General features: G+C 59.2%; 1 protein-coding gene and 1 long non-coding RNA gene across 5 annotated transcripts; one reads left to right on the top strand and one right to left on the bottom strand.

Moving 5' to 3' along the window:
- Positions 1–26999, bottom strand: TMCC2 (transmembrane and coiled-coil domain family 2). 4 transcript variants are annotated; one of them, XM_074893441.1, is made up of 5 exons: positions 26780–26999; positions 18067–18573; positions 2327–3261; positions 1865–2000; positions 1–1342 (listed from the first exon to the last, which is right to left on the bottom strand). In XM_074893441.1, the coding sequence occupies exons 1-5, from the start codon at positions 26948–26950 to the stop codon at positions 1031–1033; spliced, it is 2061 nt and encodes a 686-aa protein (XP_074749542.1). In that variant the 5' UTR covers positions 26951–26999; the 3' UTR covers positions 1–1030. The 4 variants fall into 4 exon arrangements, with proteins under 4 accessions (XP_074749542.1, XP_074749545.1, XP_074749544.1 ...); XM_074893444.1 differs by lacking the exons at positions 18067–18573; positions 26780–26999 and adding an exon at positions 14984–15236; XM_074893443.1 differs by lacking the exons at positions 18067–18573; positions 26780–26999 and adding an exon at positions 10762–10942.
- On the top strand, positions 3495–6246 carry LOC141954175 (uncharacterized). Its single transcript, XR_012632120.1, has 2 exons — positions 3495–3704; positions 5867–6246. It is a non-coding gene; the product is annotated as an uncharacterized LOC141954175 (long non-coding RNA).
- Positions 27000–27647: the final 648 nt, after the last annotated feature.

Below are 27647 nucleotides of genomic sequence, written 5' to 3'. Positions count from 1 at the left end.
TACTTTTATATATATATTTATATATATATGTGTGTGTATAGATATATTACATAAATATATATGTATGAAATAATTTAAGAAACATCCGAGACAGCATGCTGTGCTCTTGTGTAGGGCCGGGGAGGCTGGGAAGGCAGCTGCTTGCCTCCTCCCGCTCTACCAGCTTTGATTCACAAATGGAAACAGAGTCTTGAATTAAATTAAAAACCGCACGCGCACACACACGCACATACACACGACACGGTGCAGAGGCTGTAAAACTCAGAGGCGTGATGCTGGAAAGTCCAGGTGTCCCTGAAGAGATCAGATCAACTAAAGCCGAAGGAGGGGGAAATAAATAAATGAAGGGAAACCAGCAGAGGGGATCTCACTTGTGCCAGTGCTGTCTCCAGCATCGGGTCCCCTGTGTCTGGCCAGGCCCCCATGGGGACACGGGGACAGTGTCACAGCCCCGCTCTGTCCTGGCTGGGCTGTGGTGGGGTTGGGGGAGGCTGGTGGGATGTGCGTGTCCTGCTGCATTTGCCTTGGACCCGCTTTCTCCTTCGCCACGTGCTTTGCTTTCGCTCCATCCTGGGACTGAGCTTTTTGCCCTCTTGGTCTTCAAGGATGAAAGGGAAAACCCAGCCCCCACTAACCCCTCTCTTCTCTCCGCAGAAAGTTCTCCTGGAGCCAGGTTTGGTCCAGCTCAATCTTTCCCACTGACAAAAGACCTCCTTCCCATGGACTTTCAGAACAGAATGACATTTAAAAAACAACCCCAAACCCCTAGAAAAACCCAGCACCCCATAAATTCCCACTTTCTTCCAAAACTCCTCCTTGTCCCCCATCCCACTCTCCCCAAACATCCCAGAGGACTGACGGATCCCGGCTCCGACACGCTGCGCTCTGAGCGATCGCTGCCGGCTGCAGCGAGGGTGGAGGGCCAGGAAAGCAACTGAACCGAGCATGTGAAAACAACCTGAAAGCTTTGGACCACCGTCCCCCCGGCCCTCTCCTCTGTGGGAAATAGAAAGCCCCCGGGGCCGCAGGATCAGCTGGGGAGCAGGACGTGCTCCAGAAAGTAGCTGACGGAGTCCCAGTGCTTCCAGAGGAAGAAGAGGAAGAGGACGAGCAGGGTGGTGCTGAGGATGCGCATGCGGGTCTTCATGAGCGGGGTGATGAAGTTGGCGATGGTGGAGACGAAGACGAGCAGCACAGCCATCAGGGCCAGGATGACGTTGATGAACTTGCCCAGCAGTGCCCGGGCGTTGGCGTTCTCCACCCCTTCCAGCTGCACTACCTGCTGCTGCTGCTGCTGCAGCTCCAGCTTGGTCACCCGCGTCAGGCAGGACTCCACGGCCTCCTGCGAGGGACAGCATGTCAGGACCAGCTCTGGGGACACCCCACGAGGGCTTTTGGGACTCACTGCATCCTCTGAGACCTCGCTGCTGGGAAGTTCTGCCCACATAGCTCCAACGGCTGCATGACCTTGTGTCCCCCTGCAAACCCTTGGCCCACAGGATATGCAACACGTGCCCATCCCGCTCTGCCTGTGCTGGGGAAGGTCTCGGTGCCGGGAGTATCTACTGCAGTGAGGGCGATGACCCCAACTGGGACAGCAGGGACAGCAGCCGTCCACGCAGAGCCTTGCCCTGCCTTGAGCACCCGGGGCCTTTCGCACAGCGGGGACTCGCTGGGGCACAGAGAGGCATTTTGGGGACATGGCTTAGTCACTGCTTCTTGTTGTGACAGCATCGCAGCCAGGACCTCATCTAGAGGGTGCTGGGGAAGGGGATCCCCCTTGCCCACCCATCCCAGCCCAGGGTCCCTCCCTCACTGCACAGATGGAGGGTGCAGGGGGGGCTGAGCCCTCACACTCCCCTACCTGGATGTCCCGTGCTCTCTCGTAGGACTGGTAGGCCACCTTCTCCTCCATGCTGGCCAGCTCCTGCTTCAGGTTGGTCATTTCGTTCTGGTGCAGCTCAGTGAGGTCGTTCAGCTGCTCCTCCAGGCGCTCGTACCTGCGCATGGAGGGTGGAGGGGCGTTGGGGCAGGCAGGTCTCCCCACAGACCTCCATGTCCTCCTTTCCCTGACACTGGGGAAACCGCCCAGCCCCTCTGACCCCCCCTGCTCCTGGCTGTAGCTGGTTATGGCTGCTGATGGGAAAGCACTGCATGACCCTCCATGGGAGTGGTGCTGCTGGTGGGTCTGGCAGTGGGGACTGCAGCTCCCCATGTCCCTGGCACGCAGGGCTTAGCCAGACAAGCCCAGGATGGTGGCCTTGTGGTCCCCAAAGAGCCACCCTGGGTGACGTGTGCTGCTACCCCAGCACCCACCCACCCCTACCTGTACCGCTCCTCTTGCAAGCACTGCGTCATGTAGGTGTAATCCCGCTGCAGCTGGGCCTTGAGGTCCTCCATGGAGTCCTCCAGGTGCGTCTGGCTGTCTTTGATCTCCCGGAGCTCCTCCAGGATGGTGTCAAAGTTATTGTGGTGGCTGTCCAGCGTGTTGGACTTGGGGCTCCCCAAGCCGCCGGGTCCTGCCCCTGAGTTGCTGCCACCAGCCGAGCCGGAGGTGGCACTGGAGCACTCGTCGTCACTGCCATACTTGGGGCTGGAGACCAGGGTGGCACTGCCGCTGAGAGCCCGCGAAGCCTCCTCGGGGTGCCCGTCATCCAACGTGTCCTTCAGGTGGGCGATGTTGTCCGCGCTGCCAAACTTGTTCCGGATGAGGCTGGCGAACTCCCGGGGCTTGGAGACCACGGCGGTGTGGGTGGCCTGGGACAGACCCGAGAGCCCTCCCTTGACGCCCTCCACCACACCGCCACCAAAACCGCTGATGCTGGAGCGAACGTTGGCGCCCACGTCCTTGAGACCCTGGTGCATGTCCCGGAAGACATCCTTGGGCTGCCGGGAAGGGCCATTCTGCTCGATCTCCTTCAGCTTCTTGTGGTAGTGCTCCAGCTTCTTGTGCAGCTGCGCGATGGTCTGCGCCGACTTCTGGTTCTTCTTCTCGAAAACCTGCTTGATGCGGGAGGCTTGCTGCTTGTCCGCGTTGTTGGCCAGCTTCAGGTACTCAGCCACGTTGTCATCCCGAGCCTCCTGCTCGATCTTGATCTGCTCAGTAATCTTGAGGATCTTCTGGTGCAGGTGCTCAATGGCAGCTTTTGTCCTGTGAGGGTCAGGGGTGCCATCGGGGACATCCAGGCAGACGGTGCCGTCGGCGTCGCCGTGCCCGGCGGTGGAGGGCAGGCTGAGCGTGGTCACGTCCCCCTTGTCCAGCTGCGAGCAAAGAGAGAGGAGGGCGATGATCGACGGAGGGAGCTAACGCCCTGGGGAGGGGGCAGGAGAGGAACGGGGTGGGGAGGCAAGAGCTGGGCAGGAGAATAGTTAACCAGAAGTTGTTTTTTTTCCGGCTGGTTAAGCATTTCCCAGCCATAGCACTACTGCTGGCATCCTGGGAATAAGCCAGTTAGAGGGTGCAGCAACAAAATAATTAGTGTTTCGGGGCTGGTTTTGGCCAGTGGCTTTCAGCAAGGAGCACCCGCTGCCGGGAGCTCGACTCTGACTTTCCGCCCTCGCTCTGTGCAGACGGGCACCCGCGTTTGTGGGCTGCTGGACACCCAGCGCCAGCCAGGGAAAAAGGAGCGAGGAGCTAAAACTGGAACCCATCATCTGATCTCCCACCAAACCAGCAGCGAGAGCAGGGATTGAGCAACCCAGAGGTATTTTAGTCTCTTTTTCAGACTTTGGCTTTTAGCCTAGATGCACACAGGAGTTTTTCAGCTGAAGAGAAACAGCCATAACCCCAATTTGTGGCTGACTCAGGAGCAGCTCCTGATCCCCGGAAAGCAGCAGGCTGCTTTCTTTTCCAAGGTTTCTCACCTGGCAATGCCAGACTCCTCTTGCAAACACAAGCTGCCACCTAGAAAGTTCGGACACATGCTCCTTTCCATTTTACAGATGGAAAAACTGGAGCTTTGGGGGAGGAAATCACTTGCCTGAGGCCACACTTAAAATCACTGGCAGAGCCTGGACTGCAACGGAGGGTCCTGCCTCGTGCTCTCCAACCCGGCCATGCTGCTTTGCCACTTAAAAAAAATCACTAAATCTTTCCAGTTGCTGGGTTTTATATGCAGATTCTTATGCAAATCTCAGTGGTTGTATAAATGGCTCCTGGCTTCTAATTAAGAGCTGCTTGAAAGTTAAATACTGTTGGCAGACCTGAATAATTTCTAATTTCCATCACACTTTCCCCGAATGACCCTTTAATAGGGATAATGCTGCGAGATCATTACTTAGGAGTGTGTTATCACCAGGAAATGCCTTGCGCGGGAGGGAGGAATGTTCTCAAGATGCTGCTTATAAGCGCTCCCGTCTGCAGCAGATCCCGCGTGGGGCTCAGGAAAGCAGGGGCAAGTGCTGCCATTCTGTTATTTACCTGCATCTCCTTTTTCCCCCGGCGCTGCTATCCTGCTGGGAGCCCGGGGGTGTTGGTGCTTCATGCAGGGGTCTCATGGGAGGCAAAAGCAGAGAACCACAAGCTCGGTGGGAGCATCCCCCAGCCCCCTCCCCAAGGCTTTTCATCTCTATCCATTGCAGCAGCACTACTGTAATATGGGGCAGGGGCTGGGGGATGAGAGCAAAGGAGAAACCCAGCAGCCCTCACCCTGCAGACAGACGTGGGGCAGAGCTGGGAGCTGGCTGCAGTCTGGCTGGAGCAGCACTTCTTTAAAAAAAAAATAAGATAATGCCCAATAAACCTGCAGAGTTTTCAGACCCTGCGGCCAGGCTATTCTTAGTTGCTGGGCTGGGCTCTCCAGCCACCCCACAAAGGGTTTCACTTTGGTTTCTTATCAAGAAATTAGAAGCAGCAGGAAACAGACTTTTTGCCCAGATGTCCAGTTCTCTGTACAGTAAGGGACAAACCGGCCGTGGCAAAGGAAAAGGCAGCCCCGGAGATGCTGAAACAGGAAACCCCAGCTGAGCCAGGGAAGGGGAGAAGTGGCTCAAACTTTGTTTCCAAACAGGGAAAGGTTTGGGAATCACCCAGACCTTTCCCCCTGCAAAGCCAACCTGTTGGATTTATTCCTGGGAGGATATTTGGGAGCATGGGGGGAAGGAAGGGCAGGATGAACGGCATGGATGCGATGCTGCCCATCCCTGCTGACGTGGCTGGGGTGAAATCCTTTCCCCAAGCCCCACTGAAAGTTTGTCTCTCTCAGACACCGGGCACATCACAGGAAAGCCACATCAGGTTATTGCTTTGAAAACAACCAAAAAAAGACAATACCGATCTCTGCAGTATTAACAGACAGCGCCGGCTAAATCCCAGCAAGCCTAAATGACAGTGCAGTGGATTTAACCAGGGGATTAGTAAAAGCCACGCTTTCCCTACATGCAGAAAACCTTCTGGTAGGCACATCAAAATGAAAGTGCTGTTTTCCAGCCCTTGTTTTCCAGGCAGGCTCAAAGGGGAGAGCAGGGGCTGATGTGGGATGCGGGAGGAATGCAGGACGCGGGAAGAAAAATTATTCTTATCAACAGAGTTTAACCCAGGAGAGCTGAGATATGCAAAAGGTTCAAGCTAATAAGCTGAGCAAACAGTACTTAGAGGGCCACGGCCGGGCGCAATTATGCAATGCTGGTTTATTTGCTGCTGCAGGTTTGATGGAAGAAAGCCCAGGTGGCAGGTGAGGAGCTTGGGACCCAGCAGCTCGCTCGTGGCTGCGTCCCTGGTGCGGGGCTGTGGGTGTCCCAGCGCACCTGGGACTGGAAGGGATTTAAACCCATTCTTAAGAAATTACACAATTATTGCAAAGTTCAGAACAAAACTCTCAAGACTCTTACTCATGCCCTGAACTATTCTGTTTTCCACACCCTGTAGCCTACTCGGAGGTGCAGTGGATGAGCTAATGCCGTGGCTCCTGCTGCATCGACCCTGAGTGAGGACTTCCACCACGAAGTGTGACCGTGGTTCCCAGCTGGGATACAACACGGGGACGAAACGGCTGCGGAAGGATCAGCTGCAACTTCAAGCGTGGAAAAAAGAAGTACCACTGAGCTTTCGAGGGATGCTGGCATGCGGGGCAGACCCGAGGAGCTGCTGCACCCACCTGGCAGCTCTGCAGCGCGGGTGGCACCGTGCCCTGGGTGCTGTGGAAAGCCACGAGGGAGAGGCCACGGCCAGCAGAGAAATGCAGGTGGGCAGCAGATGTGGAGAGGCTGATTTTGGGGCAGTCATTAAACGGGGGTGTTTCTGTGGCCCCTCTGCCTCAGAGCATTTCATCAGTGTAATTTGGGACAGCCTCTGTCCCGTGAGCTGGTGCCTGCGCTTCGCCCAGCGTTACGGGGGACACTCCGGGTGTCCCCTGTCCTGTCCCCGTCCCCACGTGCGTTCGCAGCCCCGTGCCTCCTGCAGCGGAGCCACTATTCCCACCAGACCGCGATACCCACCCCAGGCGTTGAAAATAGAAGCAGGAGCCCTGACTCACACTTCCCACCCTCCTTTCAAGCCTGCAGCAGAGACCGAAGCAGGCAGCCCCGTGTCCCCCTCTGCGCCCTGCCTGCCCTGCCTGCTGCCTGCTCCTGGCCGGACACAATGGGCTGGCGGCAGCTGCCTCCGCTAATTTATCAGCCTGAGAATATTTTTTCTTACATAATGTAGGGAGGCTCGTTAAGGGTTTCAGCTCACAGCGGAGCTTCCCACCCCTGCGCCGGCACGGATCATGCCGGTGGGTTTCATTCACCGAGCGCCAGAAACGGAGGTACCAAAAGCCCCCGCGGGTCTCTCTGCCCATCGCCATCCTCCCCGCTGTCTTTTTCTAACCCCCACGGCTGCCAGGACCTACCTCCATCGCGGGCAGGGCTGGGGTCCCCCAGGGCTAGTTGGCGTGGGCCGCTCGGCCGTGTCCCCGCCGCGGCACGGAGCCCGGCAGTGATGCGCGGGCAGCGCTGGCTGCCATGGCAGGGGGCCTGGCCTGGCAGCTGACGGCAGCAAAGTTTCAGGGGAGCAGCGGGGAGGGAGGGAGGGAGGAGGAGAGCCCTCCTGCAGACCCCCGTAGGGCTGGTCCCGCGTCCATGGGCGCCTCCCGAACGCGCAGGGACTGAGCCGATGGTTGCAGCGGGATTGTCGACTCAGGAAATCTGCTGGAGCTGTTTACAGCTCTCAGCGACGGGAGCTTTCAGGGCTGTAATGCAAACCCCCCCTCCTCGTCCCTGTGGCGGGATATTCACACGCCTCCAGCCCCATACGCTGCCTGTGCCCTGACGCAGGGGGTCGGGACAGGCTGTTGTCATCTGCTGTGTCACATACCAGGACATAAAGCCTGGGAGAGGCGGGGGGAGGCGTGCACAAAGCAAAACCCCGGGTGGGATCAACGCATGGGAAAAATACACTTGTCGAGCAAGGAGCTGGGCAGCCCGAGGGAGCTAAAAGCTGGGAACTTGTGTCGGGACCAGGTAGGGTCTTGGCCATGCGCTGGGATGGACCCGGGTCCGATGGGGAAGGTTACACCGACCTGATTCTGCCACCGGAGAACACACAATGCACAGAAAACATGTCCAGCCAACTGACCAAATACACGTGTTTTGACACTTCACATGCAATTAAAAAGATATTATGTGGGACGTCCAAAAAGCAAGCAGGGACGACAGCAGGCTCTGGCTCTACAGCCATTTATGCTGGGGCCAGTGCAGCTGGTGAGGGGCCAAAGCGAAAGTCCTGGCTGAGGAAGGAGACCCAGAGCTTGTGCGTTTGACTCGGCCCAAACCCGTGGGGTTGCACGGAGCAGGGTCGGTGCGACCGGTGCTGCAGGATCAGGTCCGGATGAGGGCGATGGAGGGAAGCAGAATTCAAGCCCACAGCCCACAGCTGTTCCAGACCAAAGCCCTCAGCGTGCCTGGCTGATGCCAGGATTGTCTGAAACCTCAAACCAACTGCGGCTGCCGATCAGAGCATCTGTGCAGCCGCAGACAACGGGCTAAATGAGCAAGGTTCATTTGCAGTGCTCTGGTTTGGTTATTTCTCAAAAAAAGCAACAAGACAACAACAGCTTAGGAAGTATTTTCAGCCACACATTGAATTGTACAGGCTGGACCGATGAGCCGATCGTGACCTAGATGCATGTTTAATGGGAAGGACCGTGCTGCTCCCACAGTTGAGACAAGCCCAGCACCGCTCAGCCTCGTGCTTCCCACCATCTCTCGGGCTGTCCCTACATTCATCCGTGCCCTGGAAGTGTAACCTGTCACATCGGAGAGGCTCTGGGTGCTGTGCTGCACCCCTGAGCTACGATGCGCAGCACAGCCAGCACTGCCCGCGCGGGAGCTGCCCCTGCCCGGGTTTAGCAGCCGGGGTAGGCAGCACAAAAATCAACCTGACCTGGCACGGATGGACTTGAGAGGTTTGCTTTGACGGCTCCACAAAAGCACCATCCCCAGGTCTCAGTCCCTCCGTATTCTGCAAACGTGAGCTCCCCTAAACCCCACCATGGACACCGCACTTGCAACGTCAGGGAAGCCTCCCTGCGGGGACACGTCCCTTGAGGAGACATCGGCTCTGACCGGGCAGGGGCTGCCGCGGGCTGCCTGCGCTGCCAGGCTGCGGGAACACCCGCGGCTGCAGATACACTCACCAGTGTGACAGGAGGAAACGGGCACAGAAGCAGCAGCCTCCGCTCAGGCTGCTCTGAGCAGGGAAGGCATTTCCTTGAGTCACAGAATCCCAGAATCATCTTGGTTGGAAAAGCCCTTGAAGATCCTCCAGTCCAACCATGAACCTCACACTGACCGTTCCCAACTCCACCAGATCCCTCAGTGCTGGGTCACCCTGACTCTTAAACCCCTCCAGGGATGGGGACTCCCCCCCCTGCCCTGGGCAGCCCGTTCCAACGCCCAACAACCCCTTCTGCAAAGAAGTACTTCCTAAGAGCCAGTCTGACCCTGCCCTGGTGCAAGAATCACTAACAGCATTTAGCCTGGCTCTGCCAGACCCTCCCAGACCGGCATCAGTGCCCATGCTCGCAGCTCTCCGTGCACCACTGGGTGCCAGGAGCGGGGAGGAGGCAGAGCTGGAGCCATGTCATGGACTGATCCATGATGTGAAGCTGCCAAAGCACAGTTCAACACCGATAACTAAAATCCTTGGCCCCTTCTAGCCCACGTTCCCGCCGCCGCGGCGTCAGCACTGTGCACAGGTCCCTGCCCAGGGCATCCCCAGCTGTGCCTGCAGGTGTTTATGTGAGATGGTGCTTGGGAGCAAGGGACAGGCTGGATCGGCCACGCAGCAGCACAGCTCACCACCACTGCCTTCCAAAACCAGCCTTGGCTGCTGGGGAAGCGGCGCTGGAGGGACCCGGCTGGTCCCCACACCCCAGCCTGGGGATGGCACAGCCCCACGCTGACCTGAGCATCCCCACAGGCCACCCAGCCCCTGCGGGAGTTGCTGCTACACACAGAGCTGTCAGCAGCCCCCATGTTTCTCGGGAGAACAGGATCTTGTAGGCAGAAGTCTCCCCTCCCCATCTGGCTGTGAGTTCGTATAAGCAACCTCTGTGCATGCCAGCGCTGAGCCCTGTCCCCGCACACCCACCCCCTGTTTGCAGGGGGCTGTGGTACCATCCACAGCGAAGGACAGAGAGAAGAGCAGATTCCCTGGTAAGTTAAACCCACCAGGAGCAGAAACCAGCTGTGCCTACCGTACGGTGCTCAGCCGTGCCGGGGAAGGGAAAGGAAGGAGCAGAGTTTCCTCCCGGTGCCACACTGATGCTCCAGAGACGCGGGGTACGGCCACACGCTGTGGGCAATGCCACAACGCTGCCCATGGGGACCGGGGCTGGCAGCACATGCGGCTCCTTGCCAGCGTGGGTAGGAGCAGTGTGTCTCCCACGGGCAGACGCCGCTCCTCGTCTGTCCCTCCGATCCCACCGAGCTGCCCCAGCCAGGGTGGATTTTGCAGCCTGGCCAAGCCCCGGGCTGTGGATGCCTCCGGGCATGGCGCAGGTCACCGAGGGACACTCATCTTTGTTTAACTTCTCTTATAGCATCACTTCTCGTTTTAGCACAGGAGCCTGAGGTCACTTCCCATCACTCTTCGGCCGTCTCAGCAGGGCAGGAAAAATCCCCAGCTGCACAAGACACTCTGGAAAACACCTTCCCTGCTCCGAGCTCTGCTTTCCATTTCCCTTGTTCAAAGTGCTGGGGCCGGCCCCGAGGCCCCTCTTCTCCCAGCGCAGGCAGCGGAGGGAAGCGCCTTTCAGGCTGCCAGGCACAGCCCCGCTTCTGCGCTGTGACATGGGCCACCCAGCCTGTGCTTAACTGTAATGCCCCCCCCGAACCCCCCCCCACACCTCCTGCCAGCTCACAGCCCCTCTCAAACCCTGCCTGACCTGCCAGGCTGTCCCTGGCCTCGGGGAAGGACGGAGGAGTGCAGATTTCCCCAGAGGAGGCTGAAAAAGTGGGGATTTGATAAATGTCAGCTTGCTCAGGATGAGACTTTGCAGACAGCCTGCTGCAGTGAGACCTGGAGAGCATTTTTTTTATTTATTGGGGACCTCAGGCAGCTCGGATCATAAGAAACCACCTGTTCTCAGCTCCCCAGCGCAAGGGGAAGGTTAAGGTTAGCAAATAATTGCTGAAGCAAGAACGTCGCCTATTAATACCCCAGCAAAGCGAGGTGGAGCAGTGGTGCAGCATCTCCCCTCCCGAGAGCACAACCTCCCTTCCACACAATGCAAAAACCCCGCCGGCACGGGAAAAGTGGGGGTTTTGCAAGGAAATTACCCGAGAGGTTGGTGGTGGACTCCCCTTCATCCTTAGCACCAGCTCTGCTTTAGGAGATTTAGTCCGCTGCTTAGAAAGTGGCAGCTATGTTTTGCAGGCCTGCCTGCAAGAGGCAAATTTAAAAATAAATAAACCCCAGCTCCCATGCAAAGGAACTCCCTGGATAGACACAAAATCAGAGCACATTCAGTGTGTGCCGGTGCTGAGTGGTGCAGAATCTGGCCCTGAATGCTTACAAAGTCCCGGTCTGAGCATCTCAACCAAGAGACAAGTCACCTCGCGATGCAACACAAACACACGGCAGATTTTGGGCTCGAGCTCTGCCTTTGCTGGCCGGCACAGGAACATGCAGGGCCTGAGCTTAGTGCCGAGAAGCAGGTACTAAAAAAAAAAAAAAAGGAAAGACCAGCCGAGCCTCACCAGAGCCCTCAGCTGGGCTGGGAAAGCTGCGTACGGATTATTGGGAGCCAGGTTGCTGATACAGGTGAAGTCTGCAAAGTCCACTGCTCCTTAACCCCATGTTCCCGAGTGCTTTTGGTGTCCAAAGCAATTGGCTTCTTGTCCACAACCCTCGCAAGCAGCGGCCACACAGAGCCCAGCAGCAGCCTAACCTTCACCCGAGGACCACCTTGCTCCTCACCCCTTGTTGCTGGACATCCCCAGTCCTTGCCTTGCCTAGGAGCAGAAGGAGAGCGGAGCAGGGTACTTACAAAGACACCCAGCAGAGAATTTAAGAGTAATATCCTTTTCCCAGGACAGGAGTCGGGAGGATGCAGTTCCGCCATGAGGATGCCCTGGTCGCTCCGGCCGGTGCTCCGCGAGGCAGCTGGATCCTCTCCCTCTGTCATGGCAGCGGTTAAGGAGTCGAAGGGGCAGAGGATCGTACGCCGTGTGTTTGCAGAAGAGGCACCGTGAGGCTCTGAGGGAGCCAAGAACAAGCAGCACAGGCTGGCGAGCAGGGAGGGAGCCCGGGGGAGCGGGAACAGGCTGGGTGCCACAGGGGCTGGTCCTGCTCCTCCAACTGTGCTGGGAGAACAAACAGCACCGCCAAGCGCTGCCCGGCTGGGAACAAGCAAACGAGCCGCTGCGGTTCCCCGGTCGCGGGTCTGAGCTGGGCTGGTGCCACAATCCCACGGGGCGATCAGCGGCAGCGGGGAGCGTGTTCCTGCACAGCACCCAGCAGAGAGCCCTGCGTGGAGAGCGGCTGCGTGGGTGCAGACGGGCAGGTCCCAGCAGCCGTCCCTGCTGCCTGTCCTGGCTTTGGGGGGTCCCTGTGCCTCGCTGCCCGTCCGTACCACGCGGACCCCAGCGTTTCCTAATTCACACCACACCCTGCGGGCTGGGGACTGTCCCTTGTGCCCTGGGCTTGCAGGTCACTGAGGGGGACACCTCTGCAGAGATGATTCAGTGGCCATCCCGCACGGGTGAAGCTATTCAGGGCCCTGCCTACACTTGGAGAATCGCTGGAAAAATTCCTGCTGTCGTTTTTACCGGAGGGAGTAACCCCTGGAGCTCCCGCAATGCTGCTGCTATTTCGCTTGCTGGGTGACACAGCATTAAAACCACCGGCAGCACCCCCAGCCCATTCTGGAGCTGGGTTTTGACACTCAGGGTGCTTGTGCAGCCGCGGGGAGGGGATTTTTGGCAGCTTTTGTGTGAAGGGTTTGAGGGGGGAGGCAGGGAGAGGCAGAGCCGCAGCGAGGCGAGGAGTCACAAGGCAGGACCCTGCTTTGCTCATCCTGACTCAGGAGCCAAATCCTGCTCTCAGCTACAACCCCACGGCAGGAGAGATCGCGGCGTGGACATGACCCCTCGCTCCCCCAATCCTGCCCTGTCCATCCTGGGCATCCCACCAGCCACCCGCTCGCCCCGAATCCCTCCCGGGGCAGGTGGCACGACGGCTTTCACGGCGCCTGCATGTCGGGGAGCGGGAGCTGCTGGTGGGCTGGAAACAACAGCCATATGTCAACGAAGGCTGAGGAACACGATGTCTTTTGCTAGGAGGTGAATCAGTATGAGAGTCTGATATTCTTCTCCTCCTGAATTAATTAAGCAGCAATCTCGGGGATCTTTGTCTTCACAGCTATTATCTGCTTTTCCCTCCTCAAAGCACCATCCTGATGGGAGTGAGGGAACGAGTTCCCACCGCCACCCTTCGCTCACAGACTCTCCTTCCCCTGCGAGAGGTGGGAGCTGACCTGGACACGAGCGCTCTCGCACGTCCAGTTTCATGATGCCCGGCGAGGGCTCCGTTTGCAGCCGAGGTCAGCAGTTCCCCCCCAAAACCCTTTGGCACTTGTAGGGTGTCTGCACACCGGTGCTCCCTGGCTCACCCCCTGGGGACCCTGCCTGGATGCTGGGGGGATGCCCGGCTGGGGGGCTGCAGGGAGGGCAGCTTTACACCACCGTTCCCTCTATTCACTTTTGCAGTCACCGTTGGCCTATTTTAGCTCCTTCCTCTGGGATTTTAACACTAGCACTCACCCAGAGTTTGGGTGGGAGGGGAGGATGTGCTTTGCCTGTCAGCAAATCCTCCTAAAGAGATGCAAGAGACTTCACCAAACGCTCTGGTTCCCAGCTGGGGAAACTGAGGCAGGGAATGAGGGAAAACCTCTGCCTGGGAAATCTGCCTAGGTTACATGTGGGGACAGCAACCGAAGGCAGTGAGATTTGAAGGTCCCGTGTCCCCTTAGCTCATGCCAGCTCCCTTTAGGTCTCAGCACCTCCAGAAAGCAGGCTGCCTGCTCGGGAGCTCAGCCTCAGGCTCCTGGTTTTAGGATCACTGGCCCCAGCTCTGCAAGCACTCAAACTCCCACTGAAAATGAGTTTTAGGGGCAGCAAAGCATCACCAGCATCCCACCGCCCGAGCCACCCCCATGCGCCCGGCCGACCTCCCCTTGGCCCCACCACGTCCTCACCCGCCGCAGGGAGAAAGGATACTCAGGAAGCGCCGTGGAGCAAACCTGGGTTTCTACCAGCAAGGCCCCGGCCCCGGGGCATCTCCCCACCGAGCTGGAGCCAGGCTGGGGCTGCTCAGCACCCCGACAGGCCACGCCGGCCCTGGGGGGTCATGGCTGGGTTGTGCAGAGTCCCCATCCCTGTCCCCATCCCTGTTGTCAACTGAGACCAATTCTGGGTAACCGGAGCCGTAAGAGGCAAGAAACCACGTCCCCGCCCTGAAACCGAAGGCGGTCAGATGCCGGCGGGGTCGGAGGGAGCCAGGGCTGAGCTGGACACGCTGCAGCCAGACAGCAGATGCCTGAGCAGAGCAGATTAACTTTGTGAAAGCCCTGATCTGCCGGGGCGAGGGCTGAGCCATCCCACAGCCTCCTGGCCACCACTCGCCCTAATCCTCCATGCCTGTGGGCCACAGTCACCCCCGGTGGATGCTCAGAAACTCCAGGTTTCTCCCTGCTGACTATAATCCCTCTTGCCCTGATATAGCCACTGATCTGGCGAGCGTCTAAATTTAGCAGGATGAATCTTGCCCTACGTTTGGAGGCAGCAGGATGGTGGGGATGAGGCCATAAGGACGGGTCCCCCCCACAGGGCAGAGCCCCAGGATGCTGCGGACCCCCTCTTGGGCAGTGGCAGAGGAGCGGAGGGGGGGGACGGGAGCAGGGAAATGGCACACTCGGGCTACAAGCCCATAAATAAATGTGGCTCACAGCCACTCAGCAGCCAGCCTGGCCCGCAAGCCCAAAGCTGAGACATGGCACAAAGCACCCCCCCGCTCCCTCCCGTTCCTCCCCTGTGTCTCACGGGAGAAGCATCCGTGCCGGGGGGCCAAGGAGGCCGCGGGAGGGGCACGGGGCCGCCGCGGGCAGCGGTGGCAGCTGGTGCTGTCACTTGCCGAGGGACACCGAGGGCGAACGGGCCAGGAGCCCGGTCAGGATCTGGCCCCTCGCACCACTCGGGGGATGCTCCGCGGGTCCGGGCCGGCCCGGGCTGAGCACTTGCACTCGTGACACTTGTGAGCGGCTCCCTCCGGGATGCCGGGGAGAAGCCGGCTGGGGATGCGCACTGACAGACAGACAGACGGACAAGACAGACGGACAGACACCCGTGCGCGCCGGTGCGGTAACGCTGCCCTCTAATGGCCACCGGCCCCGGATCCAGCCCGGTCGCCCGGGCTCCCTCCCGCTTGCCCCCCTCCGCGACTCGGTGGGGGTTGCGGGGGCTCGGAGGGACCCCAAAGTCCCGGCGTAAGGCGGGGGCTCACCTGGGCGTGGACCATCCCGCAGTCCCCGCAGGCGTCCGCGCAGATCCCCGGCAGCACCAGGCACAAAACCTTCCGGCTGCCCCCGTCCAGCACCGGCCACCCCAAGGGGGACAGGGACGAGGGTCCCCCTGGGATGCTCAGCCCCGCCAGCACTGGAGCTCGGCTGGCCCTGGGACTGGGGTCCGCGGGGAGACCCCACAGCTGCTGCTGCCGGCGCCGGGGCCTCGGCGGCCGTCCCGGCCGGTAATGCCCGTCTGGCCGCGTCTCCCACAAGGCGCTGGCGGGTCACCAGGAGGAGATTAGTGAGATAAGGAGAAAGCTCTCCAGCACGTTCCCATCGCCATGCGCCGTCCCTGCCAGCAGCCTCCCCCTGCCCCAACTGTCACATGTGTCACCGTGTCCGCAAGCCGGCACGTCCTCGTGTGAAACACCGACACGGGCCATGTGCTCCCTCGGACACACCACCACCGATGTGCACCCCAAACGTGCCACCGCGCTTCGGCTAAGCAAGCGAGCTTGAAATCCAGCGCTGATCCCGGGGGTTGCTATCCCCAGGCCCGGGGAAGCGGCTCCCCCCAGCTCACCAGCGAGCGGCGAGCCGTGTCACTGCACACCAGAGAGCACACCACGGGCACACACCGACCACCGCGGTTCTTGGAGAGGAGTCAACAGACAAAACCTTGGTCCCAAGCTGCATTCAAGTGCCAGCAGGAGGCAGGGGACACCTGAGTCACCCCACTCTTGTGGGGAGCTGCTCTTTGGACGCACAAAGTGGGTGTAGCGCGGTGGAAGGCAGCGGGGGGAAGCCACAAACACGCATCACCCTGCAAAGCAAAACCTTGTCCCCAGCATGTGGTGCAGGTGACAGCTCTTTGCTGTCACCCTTTGCTGTTGGGGGTTATCGCCTGGCGATGCCCCCCACGATGGGCAGATGCCTCGTGGTGGGACTTAGGGGGGTGCAGGGAGGAGGGTGACCCAGCGCTGACAAGGACCATGGGGCGAGGAACCAGAGCAGGTGAAGGTAGGGAAGGGAAAACTGCAGGAACTTAATTAAGAAGAAAAAAGGGGGAAAAAAATTAATAGCTGATCAAAAAGCACTTGCTGAGGCTGAGCGATCCCACGAGGGATTAATCCAGCGCGCGCTCGGGCCCTTACGCAATGGATGGAATAATTCAGCATGAAATTTCTGGGGGAAAAAATGGCTCTTTCACAGCAGCCCTGTGCACCCCATGGGCAGCGGCTTCCGAACGGAGGGTGAAATGGGGAGGAGGTGTCTGACCCCGGCAGGACAAGGCAGAGGCGATGCAAAGCGATTGCTGGCCCAAAGCCCTGGTGCAAACCCGCCTGCCGGGGTCCGGCGGGGCCGTGCCGGGTGTGCTCGGGCCCAGGGCACGGCAGCACCAGCCGTCCCTGCGGAAGAGGAGCCGGTTCGCTGCGGGCAGGAGGCCGGGTTTCCTGAGGGCTACGGAAAAATAATACGGCATGAGAATATCACATAGCTCTTGTTTCTCCAAATAGGTTGTTTTTCCACTGCCTCACAAAGGCCCCAGTATCGTCTCTCTTCTTATTACTCTTTGTGTCATATGCAGTTAATTATTCATCCCCTTTCTGCGCTCAATGTGCTGCTCCGTGAGCGGACACGACCCGCTCTGCTCTCGCCTCCCCCCGGGTGCTTCTGTCCCTGTGCGAACCGCTTCCGCTCAAAGCTTCGGCTGTAACCCCAGAGGGCTCAGCGGGTCTGGGCTCCTTGCAAGGCCGATGCCACGGGCCGGATGGAAGAAATTTTGGCTGCAGATGCTCAAATTAACAACCTGAATGGCTCCGGGCCCTGCTCAGGCACTTGGTCTGGGTGCAACGTGCCAGTGGCGAGGAGCGGGGACTGCCAGGGAAGGGTCGGGGTGCTGCCCTGATTTGCACACTGTGAAGGGGGGAGAGGAGGACCTGGGCAGACATTTCTTGTGAATACAATGATGTGTCTATCCCCTGGGACCAGTTTCCCACGTCCCGGTGGTGGCCCTGTCCCTGCACGGCTGTGGCAGGGGAGCAGTGCTGGCACCCGCTGCAAGCTGTGAGTGTCAGCTGCAGCTCGGCGCTGGAACTGCCGAGCGAAAACAGAAAGAAAAAGTATCTGGTTGATCCTCTTTCCATTAGCTCAGAGGGCAGTAGAAGTCTCCAGGTCAGATTTCCCTCTCGGTGACTCAGTGCCAAGGATAGATGAGCGGCTGGAGGAGGAGGAGGGGGGCACGTGGGAAGCGCGGGTCCCATGGCTCAGGGGGAGCGCAAGGACATGACACCCCCACCGCTATCCCACCCCGGCAGCTCTGCCCAGCCACTGCACCCTATTACACAGCTATTCCTGAAAAAGCCACCCAAGAGCCCCCAGAGCCTGCCTGGCCATCTCCCCACCCCAAGCCCTACCACTTTGCCAATCCACTGATGACATTTTCAGGTAAATTAAAAAAAAAATAAATGCATCTAGCCCTCAGGGCGGCAGAGAGTGGTTTTAGAGCGTGACACCCCCAGAGCTCCAAAGGCCAAGGAGAGAAGCTGACATGGAGAATCCCACCAGCACCAAGAGCACCTCTCCCTGCTCGCACCGTGTCCTCAGCGCGCCGTGCTGCCGTGCTAATCTCAGCTGTTTCATAATTAACAGGCCTAAACGCTAGATGGAAATACCATCCTCTCTATTAGCTCTGCACAGACCGGTTTAAAAATCACTTTGGACGGGACCAATTTGCAGCCGCCCGATTGAATCTTTGCAGACTCCCGGCGCTGGGATCCCCTCCGACCCCATGCCGGGGGTCCCACCCCACTGGCACACAGCTCGTGCCAGGTTCTGTTCTTTCTCCCTCAAATCCCAGTCTGGGAATCGGACCAGGGCACGTCCCTGCTTTCACCTCCCTGTGAGAGGAACATCAACCCCAGCAGCCTCCGGCCCTGACTCGCTCCCAGGCTTGCCGTCCTGCACACCCAGTGCCACCAGCACTGCCCCGAGGGACGGTCTCCTCCCAGCAGTGTTTTGGGGTGCTCTGCACCCAGTTCTGCCCTGGACCCTCAGGGATGTCCCCACGGCACAGCCCTACCTTATCAGCCAGGCACTCGGTGTCCTCGGTCAGCAGGTAGACGGCCCCACTCTCGGCCAGGAGGATGGCAGTGTCGGTGGTGGAGGAGGACCTGGGCCGGCCCTGGTGCTGATGCAGGATGGCGGTGAGGCTGCTGTCCTGGGGGGCCTTGCGGACGAGGTGGGGGCTCCCTTTTTGGGGCTCCAGCGAGCTGCTCTTGGCCCGCCGGCTGCCGCTGTGCAGGCTGGTGCCGCGCTTGATGGAGGGGCGAGAGCGGATCTGCTGCAGCACCCGGTTGAAGGCGGTGGGACGCGCCGGGAGGTCGTGCAGGGACATGGCGTAGGAGACGCGGTGCATCTCCGGGGATCGCTCCTTCTCGTCCGGGGAGTCGTGGTCGGACATGCCGTAGTGCGGCGGCAGTGAGTCCTGCGAGTTCTGGTGCTCCCGCTCCCGCGACCGCCGGCGGCTGTGGAAAAGGTGCTTCAGGCCATGGCCAAACATGGACCCTTCGGAGAGCTGCTGGATTTTCTGCAGGAGAGGAGAGAAAACAACCCGTTACTATCAGGAAGGGACAGCATCGCCCCACTTCAGCATGCACAGCTCTGACAGACGGTGCCCATGTTAGCACTGAACCAAAACACAAAGCTCAAGGGCTTAAAGAACTTCTGGAGGGCTCTGGGGACTCCACACCAGCCCAAAGGGATCTGTGAAAGGGAACAAGCCCTGCTGCCAGCGCTGCACTTTATACCCGTGGAAAAGTATTTAATGTTAGTGGCCGTTCGATGGCACGCAGCAGGGCTGAGCACGGTGGCTCGGGACGGCTCAGGTACGCAGCTCCAACAGCGCTCCCCACGCCGGAGGGAGGTCTCTGATGAGCGCTGGCTACCCCTAAAATTAGCAAGAAGAGCAGAAAGACCCTTCAGAGCAATGGAGGGAGGAGGGTGCCTGCTGCAGCCAACGCCAGAGCTGCGCAGAGACCCCGGCCCTGCGGGCAGTGGGGATGGAGCAGCCTTTTCCCTGGCTAGAAAAGCCAGTGTCGCTCCCAGTCTTGGAGCCTGGGCCACCGACGTGCTGCCAGGGGCCACCTGCTCTCCGAAAGGCACTCCAGGAAGGATTGGGGAGGGCTTTTCTGTGGGGGATTTTCCATGGCCTCCGAGTGCAGCACAAGACCGGGCTGGCCTCGCTTACAGAGGTGAAACCGCAGCTCGTGGCCCAGTGCCACCAAATCCAGTCCCCGCTGGGCAGCAACCGGTTTCCATCAGGAGATGGGGACACGCCGCTCCCGCGGGTACCCCCGGGTCTTCCTCTCCCAGGGGACTGAGATTCACATTCCCATGGAGCACACAGCTTTTCTCGTGACCGCTCCTGGGAATCCGGGTGGATGCTGGCCACGGCAAAGTCATGCAATATGGATGGTGGAACAGATCGTGCTCTTGATTACAGCCAGGTCAGCCCAGAGCGGTTTCCCTGCAGTCACTGGAATGCCCAGATTTGCATCCAGGGGAGATTTTGGCTGGGTGCCCTCCGCAATCCCCTGTGTGTGGTCGAACGGGGGCAGCGCTGCGGGCAGCAGCTTCCAGCATCTGCAAAGGGCTCAGCAGATCCCAGATCCCAAATCCTTGGTCCATCGCAGCTCCCGGGCAGCAAGTAAATGACCTTGGGGCACTGAAAGATCCTCTCGCCTCCCGAAGCAGCCTCAGCTACCAGGAACCCAGCGGACCACAAGGCACGAGTCTGCCCTGTTGCTCTCTGTCTCTATTTTGGAGTTAAGCCGAGCACCCTACATTTGAGGACGCCAGTCCTGACCCTGCTGACGTTCAGGGGCATTTCACCGCTGATTTACTGCGGCTGGGGCTCTCCCCAGGGATGCTGGTTCCCATAACTGCAGCGCTGCCATTAACTCATGCTTGAAAACCAGCGTGAAGTGGGCACAGAACTGGGAGCTACTTATAGGCCCAGCGGACACTTGGCAAAAGCCCCAGCTTTTAGAAAAGCAGTGATGTTTGAGATGCAGCCTCCAGGAGCTGCAGAGTGTGGAGGATTTCATGGCCATACGGAAAGGGCTCCTTCTCCTAAAAATCCCAGACATTAAAGCCACAAGGTCCAAATCCGTAAGGGCCTAATTCTCATCACACCTGTAATATTGACAAGGAATCAGCAATTAGATTCTGTGTCCCTAAACACTATAGGCAAACCCTTTAATCCTTCTGTTGTTATCCATTCATAATGAAAATTTCTATCCTTTTGGTTTTTCCTAGGAAATATATAATAAATCTATGGTGCTGAATTGCTACTTCAGGAAATAGTGATTTAAATTTTATTCTATTTATAGAGTCTCTATGGAAACAGAGGCAGCATTAGATAGGTAATAACTATAAACCCACAGATTTCTACCATCAAGGGTATGGCGTACCCTTGGATGCACAGTTAGCCCTTTAGAAGGCCCAAGTGAAAAAAAATGACCAACTTACTTCCTTGAGGGTAACGAAAACTAAATAAAAGCGAAGCTGGCAATAAAGGAGAGGATGTTTTTCCAGCACCAGCGTGGAGGTGAAAGCCAGCTGCCCACAGAGGGTTCTTGGCCCAACAGCTCCATCTGATAGAAATTCACCTTTTAAAAGAAACTCTCCTCTGGTCCTTTCCAAGTTTGCCTGAAAGAACCTTTCATGGACCCTGCAGGTAGAGCTCCCGGTGGGACGGTAAGGGATCTGCATGGGAAAAAGGGGGAGGGAAGCAAAAAGAAGAATCCCAGCCCTGCTGTTGCAGGCTTGAATCCCACCGGATCGACTGTTTGTCAAGCTAAAGGCTTGTCTATATTAAAAAGTTCACGGGAGTGGTCACCATGAACAAGCCATTCCGCAATGGGTATTCCAGAGAATTTGCTGATGTAAAAACTCTGTTTTCTTATGTTACTCTGGGATATTACTGCACTTCCAAAGCAGAAGCATTTTTCTGGCACAAAACTACTCGTGGCTCAGAACAGAGCGTCTGCACGGGCTATTTTGGAACAGTCGTCGCTTAATAACTGATGCAATGGATACGGAGATTAATTTCTCAGTGCAGACAGCTGTAAAACACTAAGATTAATACAAAAATATATTTATTTTGCTTCTCTTTTTCATTAATGCAACCAGGGTCTCCTGCTCGGCAGCAGAGACTTGTTTCCGTGGGCTCCAAAGGAGCGTCTCCTGCTTCACGTCCCCCATAAGTGGATCAGTTCTTGCCGACTGTGGCAGGGTCGAGCCTAAGACCCGCGGTTTGGCTGAGCACAGCTCTGGGCTGACCACGGTCACACCCTCTGCCTCCTTCTTATGTCTTTATCCACTGATGGAAAGTAATTGCGAAAATGTGAGGAGCCAGGAGGGGGCTGCACGACCCCCCTTGTACCCATCCCACCACCCTGCCTGCACCAAGAGCAGAGTCCCAGCCCTGTGGGGACACTGCAGGGACAAGCCACGCTCAGCCAAGAGCTGGAAAACCCCATTTTAACCCAAACCAATGTATCTTGCAGGAAAACAGTGACTTGGATGACTGTTTTGTCTGGGACACTGCTCTTTGGCTGTGTCCAGTGGGAGAGCCGGGTGCTGCCCTTGCCCGCTGTGACAGGGATGCGTGTCCCTCCCTCCTGCTCGGCCATGCCGGGCTCTCCAGGGCCGGTGTTCCTGCCACTGCCGAACGGCCACGCAGCCTGAAACCTCCCAGTTTCTCACTAAATGGTTTTCCAGCTCTGCACCGACATCCAAACCTCTTACTCAGCTTTCAGACGTGCAAGGAGGGGATCTTGTTGCCATGACCTTATAGCACAGCCACATGCTGCAAAGTCCTGCTCAATTATTATTATTATTAATTATTTATGTCCCTGGCCTGCCCAGAGGCTCCAGCCAAGACTCTGCAGCACTTTGGAGGTATTGAACAGACACAGTGGAAGACCATCCCATCCCATCCCATCCCATCCCATCCCATCCCATCCCATCCCATCCCATCCCATCCCATTCCATCCCACAGCACTGTGTATTTTAAGGTGTGGGGGAGCCCAGGGAAGGCCACGTCACTGAGCACCTCACATCCTCACAAACAGCAGCAGGACCCCGGGAAGTCCGTTTGCCCCTGCAAGTCTAGTCCTCCTGCTGCTTTCTCCCGCTGATCCTCCTAAGGATCCCCAGCAAGGGGATCCTACCACCACCCCGCACCCCACTGCTGGCAGCCAGGCTGGGGGCTGGGGGCAGAGCTGTCCCCCCAGGGTGGCAGCCAGCCCAGTTGCCCCTCACAGCCCTATCTCACACCAGCATCCCGACCCCCCGTTCTGCCGCTCCTCCCGCTGCCACAAACGCCAAGGAAAACGTATAGATGTTCTAAAATGGAAAATAAAGCACTCCCCCACACACGCTTCTCCTCCCGGGGACAGGATGAGAGAACAAACATGTGACAAACGTTAGTCATGTTGTTTAATGCACTACCAAAACGCTATAGTGACACGCAGCTCCTTAAACACTCTCCAGAATAACGTCTGCGGGGCCAGCACTGACTGCCCAGGTGTGGCTCCGGCTGGGGGTCTGCGGACCCCCACGAGCTCCCGACCTCAGGTGGCATTTGCAGGGCAAGATTTCTGCTGCTGGTGCTGAGGGGAGCCAGATGTGCTCCTGGGGGAATAACACAGCGAGTGGCAGCCCACGACCGCTTCTCCCACGGCTGTCACCTCTGCGTCTCCTGAATTGACTGTGGGGATGCTCAGTGCTGGAATTCGGTGGGAAGGCAGAACGGGGACCCTGGGGGGGTCAGATCTGGGGGGGTTAGGATGGCAGGTGGCTGCGCACGGAGTGCTTGGCCTCAGCTGAGCAGCCCACACCAGGATGACTGTGTCTCTGCTGGGAAGCATTACACAGATCTCGGGAGGGCAGCACAGCCCGGCCTCAGCTCTCGCCCCCCCCGCTGCGCCTGGCACAAACCCTGGGGAAACACGCTGTCCTGGCTGCACCCTCCCCGAGAGGGTGCTGTCCTCTCCCTGGGGGACCGGGGGGTCCTGGCGTGCAGCTCCACAACAGTGAGAGCGGGGACCCCCCTGGGTCCCTGCCAGCAGCCTGAGAACTTTTGATGAGCGATGCCCCGGGGAGATGATGGATGCGGCCGCTCCAGGGACCCGCTGCTCCTGCTCGAGTTGCTTGACAACAGCTCCATCCCACTAACCGCAGGGGAGCCGGCTCACCTTGGCGGTGTCCTTTCAAGACCAAAATATGCCTGGAAAATTGTTCGTGCGAGGGATTAAATATAAATGTACCTGAGGGTTTAGAATAGGGCCTGGTGACCTTTATGGAGAGGAGGAGTCCTCTGCATCCTCCCTGCAGCGAACAGCCTGCACGGGCACCGCCATGGGGGGGCCCCTGAACTGCACCAGAGGGTCTCCACCCCTGGACCCAACCCCTCGTAGAGTGGGACCTCCAAAAAAAATTAGACTAGCTGAGTGGGTTTGACCTGCTATGATTAAACGGGAGGTTAATGCTTCACCCCATCCCCTCCAGCCACCCCCATCCCAACCCCACTGCTCAGGGCAAGACCTCTGCTGGGGACTGCACATGCCATGGTGGGATCCCCTTGTCCTTCATCTCCCTCCTCTCCAGGAGACGTTCCCCAGCTCCAGGAGAGGTTTCCCAGCACCAGGAGAGGCTCCCCAGCTCCAGGAAGACCAGGGGAAGCTTTTAGTCCATGGATGTGGGGTTTGGATCAGGCCCTGGGAAGATGGAATGGCTCAGGCCAGGGCCTCTGGACTCCTGCTGGTCTTGTCTTTCGGGTTCAAAGGAGGGAAAGGTGGGAGCCATGAGGATAAAGATCGTGAAACTGTAGATGGAAATGATGTCAGGCTTCAACTTTCAGCCCTTGCCCAGACCGGCCCGTTTGGGAAAACAGTGAAAGAGACAGAAACCCAGGGAAAACACTCAGCTCAGGGTTGCTCAGGGAAAGTGGGAGCGGGACCAAGCAGTGAACACCTTGGTGATGGGACACCCTGGACACCCTGGCAGCCGCAAGAGGCTGGATGTCTCCTTCTGCAGTGTTTTGTATGGATCCAGTCACTCTGCTGCAGAACGCAGAAATTCCTGCCACCCAACATATTTTTGAGCGGAACTATGTGTCATGCATCTGCTTTGCTCCTTGCCAGAACTTATTTCTTTCCTCTTTTCCCCTAATGGAGCCCTTGCTCTCGGCAACGGAGCTGGAGTCGGGGCTGGGGAACGGAGATTTGCCACGGATCTGCTGGGTGAGGGGATGGAGATGACAGGAGGCAGCCTGTTGTTTCCAGGTTGCCAGCTCAAATCCATCTTTGGCTGGCAGCAAACTAAAGTTTACATCTGATGCTTATTCCCTGTCCACAGGGGGACGAATCTGTGGGTCCTGGTGTGTGGCACCATGCCAGCCTGGGGACAGCCGTGGGGCCAAGGAGCAGCTTGTTTGAACCCACCCCACTGTGGAGAATGCAGTGCAGCTCCAGAGGGTGTTTGGGGCAGGAAAACTTTAAGATTATATTAATGATGCCACTAATTGTAGCAACAGGAGGCGAAGTGGCTGAATCAGTGGTGTCTGTGGCAGGGCCAGGCAGAGCGCCCAGCTCTGCCGCGGAAGTTGTGGGCAGCACCGAGACGCAATTTTTCATGTGTTCTGCCTGGCGAAGCAAGTTTGAGGACTCACTCCACGCGGGCAATTAATTGCTGAGCTACAAACGCGTTAAAAGTGAGCATTGCAAAGCAAACCTGCATTAGGGTATGACACTCACATCGATAAAATCAATGGGCGTTTGGCCACTGCTGTTGCTGTGAGCTGGACCGGGCTGCAGAGCAGGCTGAGCTCCAGCTCAGAGCTGGACGTGTTGACCAAGGAGCTCTTGGCCTGGTGGCCATCCCCATCGTAACCTGCGGCTCCTTTTGCCCCACACTCTCACCCCTTTCTGACTCACGGTGCAGGTGAAAAGGGCCCCGGCGGGGATGGAGAGAGGCTGGGGGGTGATGCAGGTGGGGAGCACTACTGTGGCCACCTCACCAAGCTTTGCGTGGCCCTGAGCACCACATCCCCATGGATGTGCCTTCCCCTGGCACGGGGCTCTCCCCTCCAGCTGTTTTTAGGCCAGCAGCAGCTGTACATCATGTCAGCAAAGCCAAAACTGCCTCAGGAGCAGGAGCTGCTGCTCGGACATCGAGGAAAAGGCACCGCGTGTTGCAGCAAGCAGCGTCCTGCAACCACAGGGCTTCTTGTGCTTAAAGCAGCTGAGTTCTCCTACGGGACTGGGGGTTTTTATTTCCTGGTTGCCTTTCTGAAGGGGCGTAGGCAGTCCTGGCTGTGCTTCCCAGCTCCTGCGTGACCTTGACCATGCTGGTAAGACCTTCTAGGCCAAGCGGCAGGCTGGGATGCTCCACAACAAGGGTCTCCATCCCGGATGCCAGGCTGCCCCTGGGTGACCAGGGACATTTGTCCACTTTTGTCCAGGTCTTTTTGAAACCAAAGAGTGGAAACGGCACCTCTGTACCACCGCGGCCCCATCGCCTTTGACAGCGCTGCCACGAGCACACTCTGCCCGCGGCCGCAACACGCTGCAGCGCCTGAAAACATCAAAGTTACAAGCGAGGGACTTCATCTCTGCGACATAAAACCCCACTGCATCCACGCCAGCGGGACCCTGTTGAACAGCCGGGGGGTCAGAGCTGCTCCCCTTCCAAATCCACAGGAAATTTCTGCCCAATTTCACCCGGGACCTTCCCGTCCTGCCTGCCCGCATCCCTGCCCGCATCCCTGCCGCCGGGGACCGGTTCCCCTCGCTCCCGCAGCGCTGCAGTGCCGCGTAACTTGTTTTCCTCATTAACCGGACACAGCCCGAAGGCACAGGAGGAGCAGCCTCGGGGCCATTTATACACCGTCACTTCCCGGCTGCCGCAGCACTAATCCTATCAGCGCGGCTGGCGGTCCCCGAGCATCTCCCCACGCTCAGCGCTGGGGTGACTCCGGCAGTTCTTTACCGGGGTCTGCTCAGCCCCTCTGCCGGGGGACAGCCCTGTTACTCCAAAAAAGCCTGCTTGGGTGATGGAAGCCCGCTCCAGCCCTGCCCTGGGGTGCGACCCTCGTGCCCGCAGCCCCCTTGCCAAGGGCGGGTGGTGTCACCAGGGTCCTCCCGCCTCTCCCACCACCACACTGTTATTATCACTGCTCTTGGTGGCCAGGTTGCCACAGGGCCACGGCCTCGGTGGTGCCCAGCCCCGTGCGTGCTTGTGCAAGCCTACCACGAGGCATCTCAAACCTGGGAGGTGGCCCACGGCAGGGGCACCCACATCCCAGGGGCATCCCCATCCCTGGGAGCATCCCCAGTGTGAGAGCATCCCTATGCTGGGAGCATCCCAACCTGGGACCTCTTCATCCCAGGAGCACCCTCATCCCAGGAGCACCCTCATCCCAGGAGCATCCTCATCTCAGGAGCATCCCCATCCTGGGGCCACCCTGCATCCTCCAAGGTCACACCTGTAGCAGGGGACCAGTGGGTGGGGAGGGTGGTAGCCCACCCAGGCGTACAGCCCACCGGTAACCCCGCTGGGTGCTCACCACACCGGTAACCCCAACGGTAACACCCTAGGGTGCTTGTCCGATTTGGTTACCCCACTGTTGACCCTAAAGGGTCCCCCCACTCCTCCGGTGACCCCACCGGGATGCTGCCCCACTGCCAACCCACCGGTACCCGCCGGCCGGTGCCCCCGCGGCTCACCTTCAGGTCGGGGGGCTTGGTGCGCGGCGGCGGGACAGCGCCCGCCTCGGGGGCCGCCGCCGCCGCCGCCTCCCCGGGTTTGGCCTCCATAGCGGCGGGGCCGGGCGGCTCCCCCGCGGCGCCGGGGTCCTCCTCGGGCTGCCGCAGCTCGTCCGACCGGCACCGCTTCATACCGGTGCGTCGTGGCCCCGGGGGCGCCTACGGCCGCGGCGGCGGCGGCGGGCGGCGCCCGGGCGGCCGCTGCGGGGCCCGCGGGCTGCGCGCCCCCGCCCCGCCCGCGCCTGCCCCGCCGTGCCCGGGCCGGGCGGCGGCTCCGCGCCGCGGCGGCTCCGCGCCCGCCGGCATCGGCATCGGCATCCCCGCCGCCGCCGCCGCCGCCGCCGGGGCCTGAGTGGCGGCGGCGCTGGCCAATGGCGGCGGGCGGTGGGCGGCGCCGGCGGCGGCGATTGGCGGCGGCGGCGCGGAGCTGTCGCGGCGCGCGGTGCTGCCGGGCCCGCCGCCCCCGGCCGAGCCGCTCCGCGCAGCGCGGCGAGGGAGCGACACCGCGGCGCGACGCTTTGCCTTTGGTTTCCCTTTTTAAACTACCTTTTTAAAATTGTAATTAATCTATATTTATTTTTAATTTTTATTTCGCCCCCCGCAGCTCCTCAGGCCCGGCGGTGCCGACCGGGCAGCGGGGCCGTCCCGCTGTTTTGCCTCGGTGCGGGCGTGGCTCCACTGGCACCGGCCTGTTGCTCCCGCCCCGCCGCCCCCCGCCTGCCCCCCCGAGGCTGAGGGGGAGTGGGCGGACGCCCCGGAGAGGGGTTGGCAGCCGCGGGAGGGCGGCCCCGGGGCGCTGGCCCCGGTCCGGGAGCCCCGTCGGCCTCCC

Source organism: Strix uralensis, chromosome 24 (assembly GCF_047716275.1).
Source record: "Strix uralensis isolate ZFMK-TIS-50842 chromosome 24, bStrUra1, whole genome shotgun sequence".
NCBI lineage: Eukaryota > Metazoa > Chordata > Aves > Strigiformes > Strigidae > Strix > Strix uralensis.
Note: the sequence above shows the minus strand (reverse complement) of the source record. Positions and strands in the feature narration are given on the sequence as shown.

Excerpts from the sequence above, each read along its gene's own strand:
- TMCC2 (XM_074893441.1), bottom strand. The coding sequence starts at position 26,950 with ATGAAGCGGTGCCGGTCGGACGAGCTGCGGCAGCCCGAGGAGGACCCC. Across the intron at positions 18,574-26,779 it reads CCAAGCCCCCCGACCTGAAG|AAAATCCAGCAGCTCTCCGA; the intron begins GTGAGCCGCGGG and ends CCTCTCCTGCAG. Across the intron at positions 2,001-2,326 it reads TTGCAAGAGGAGCGGTACAG|GTACGAGCGCCTGGAGGAGC; the intron begins GTAGGGGTGGGT and ends CTCCATGCGCAG.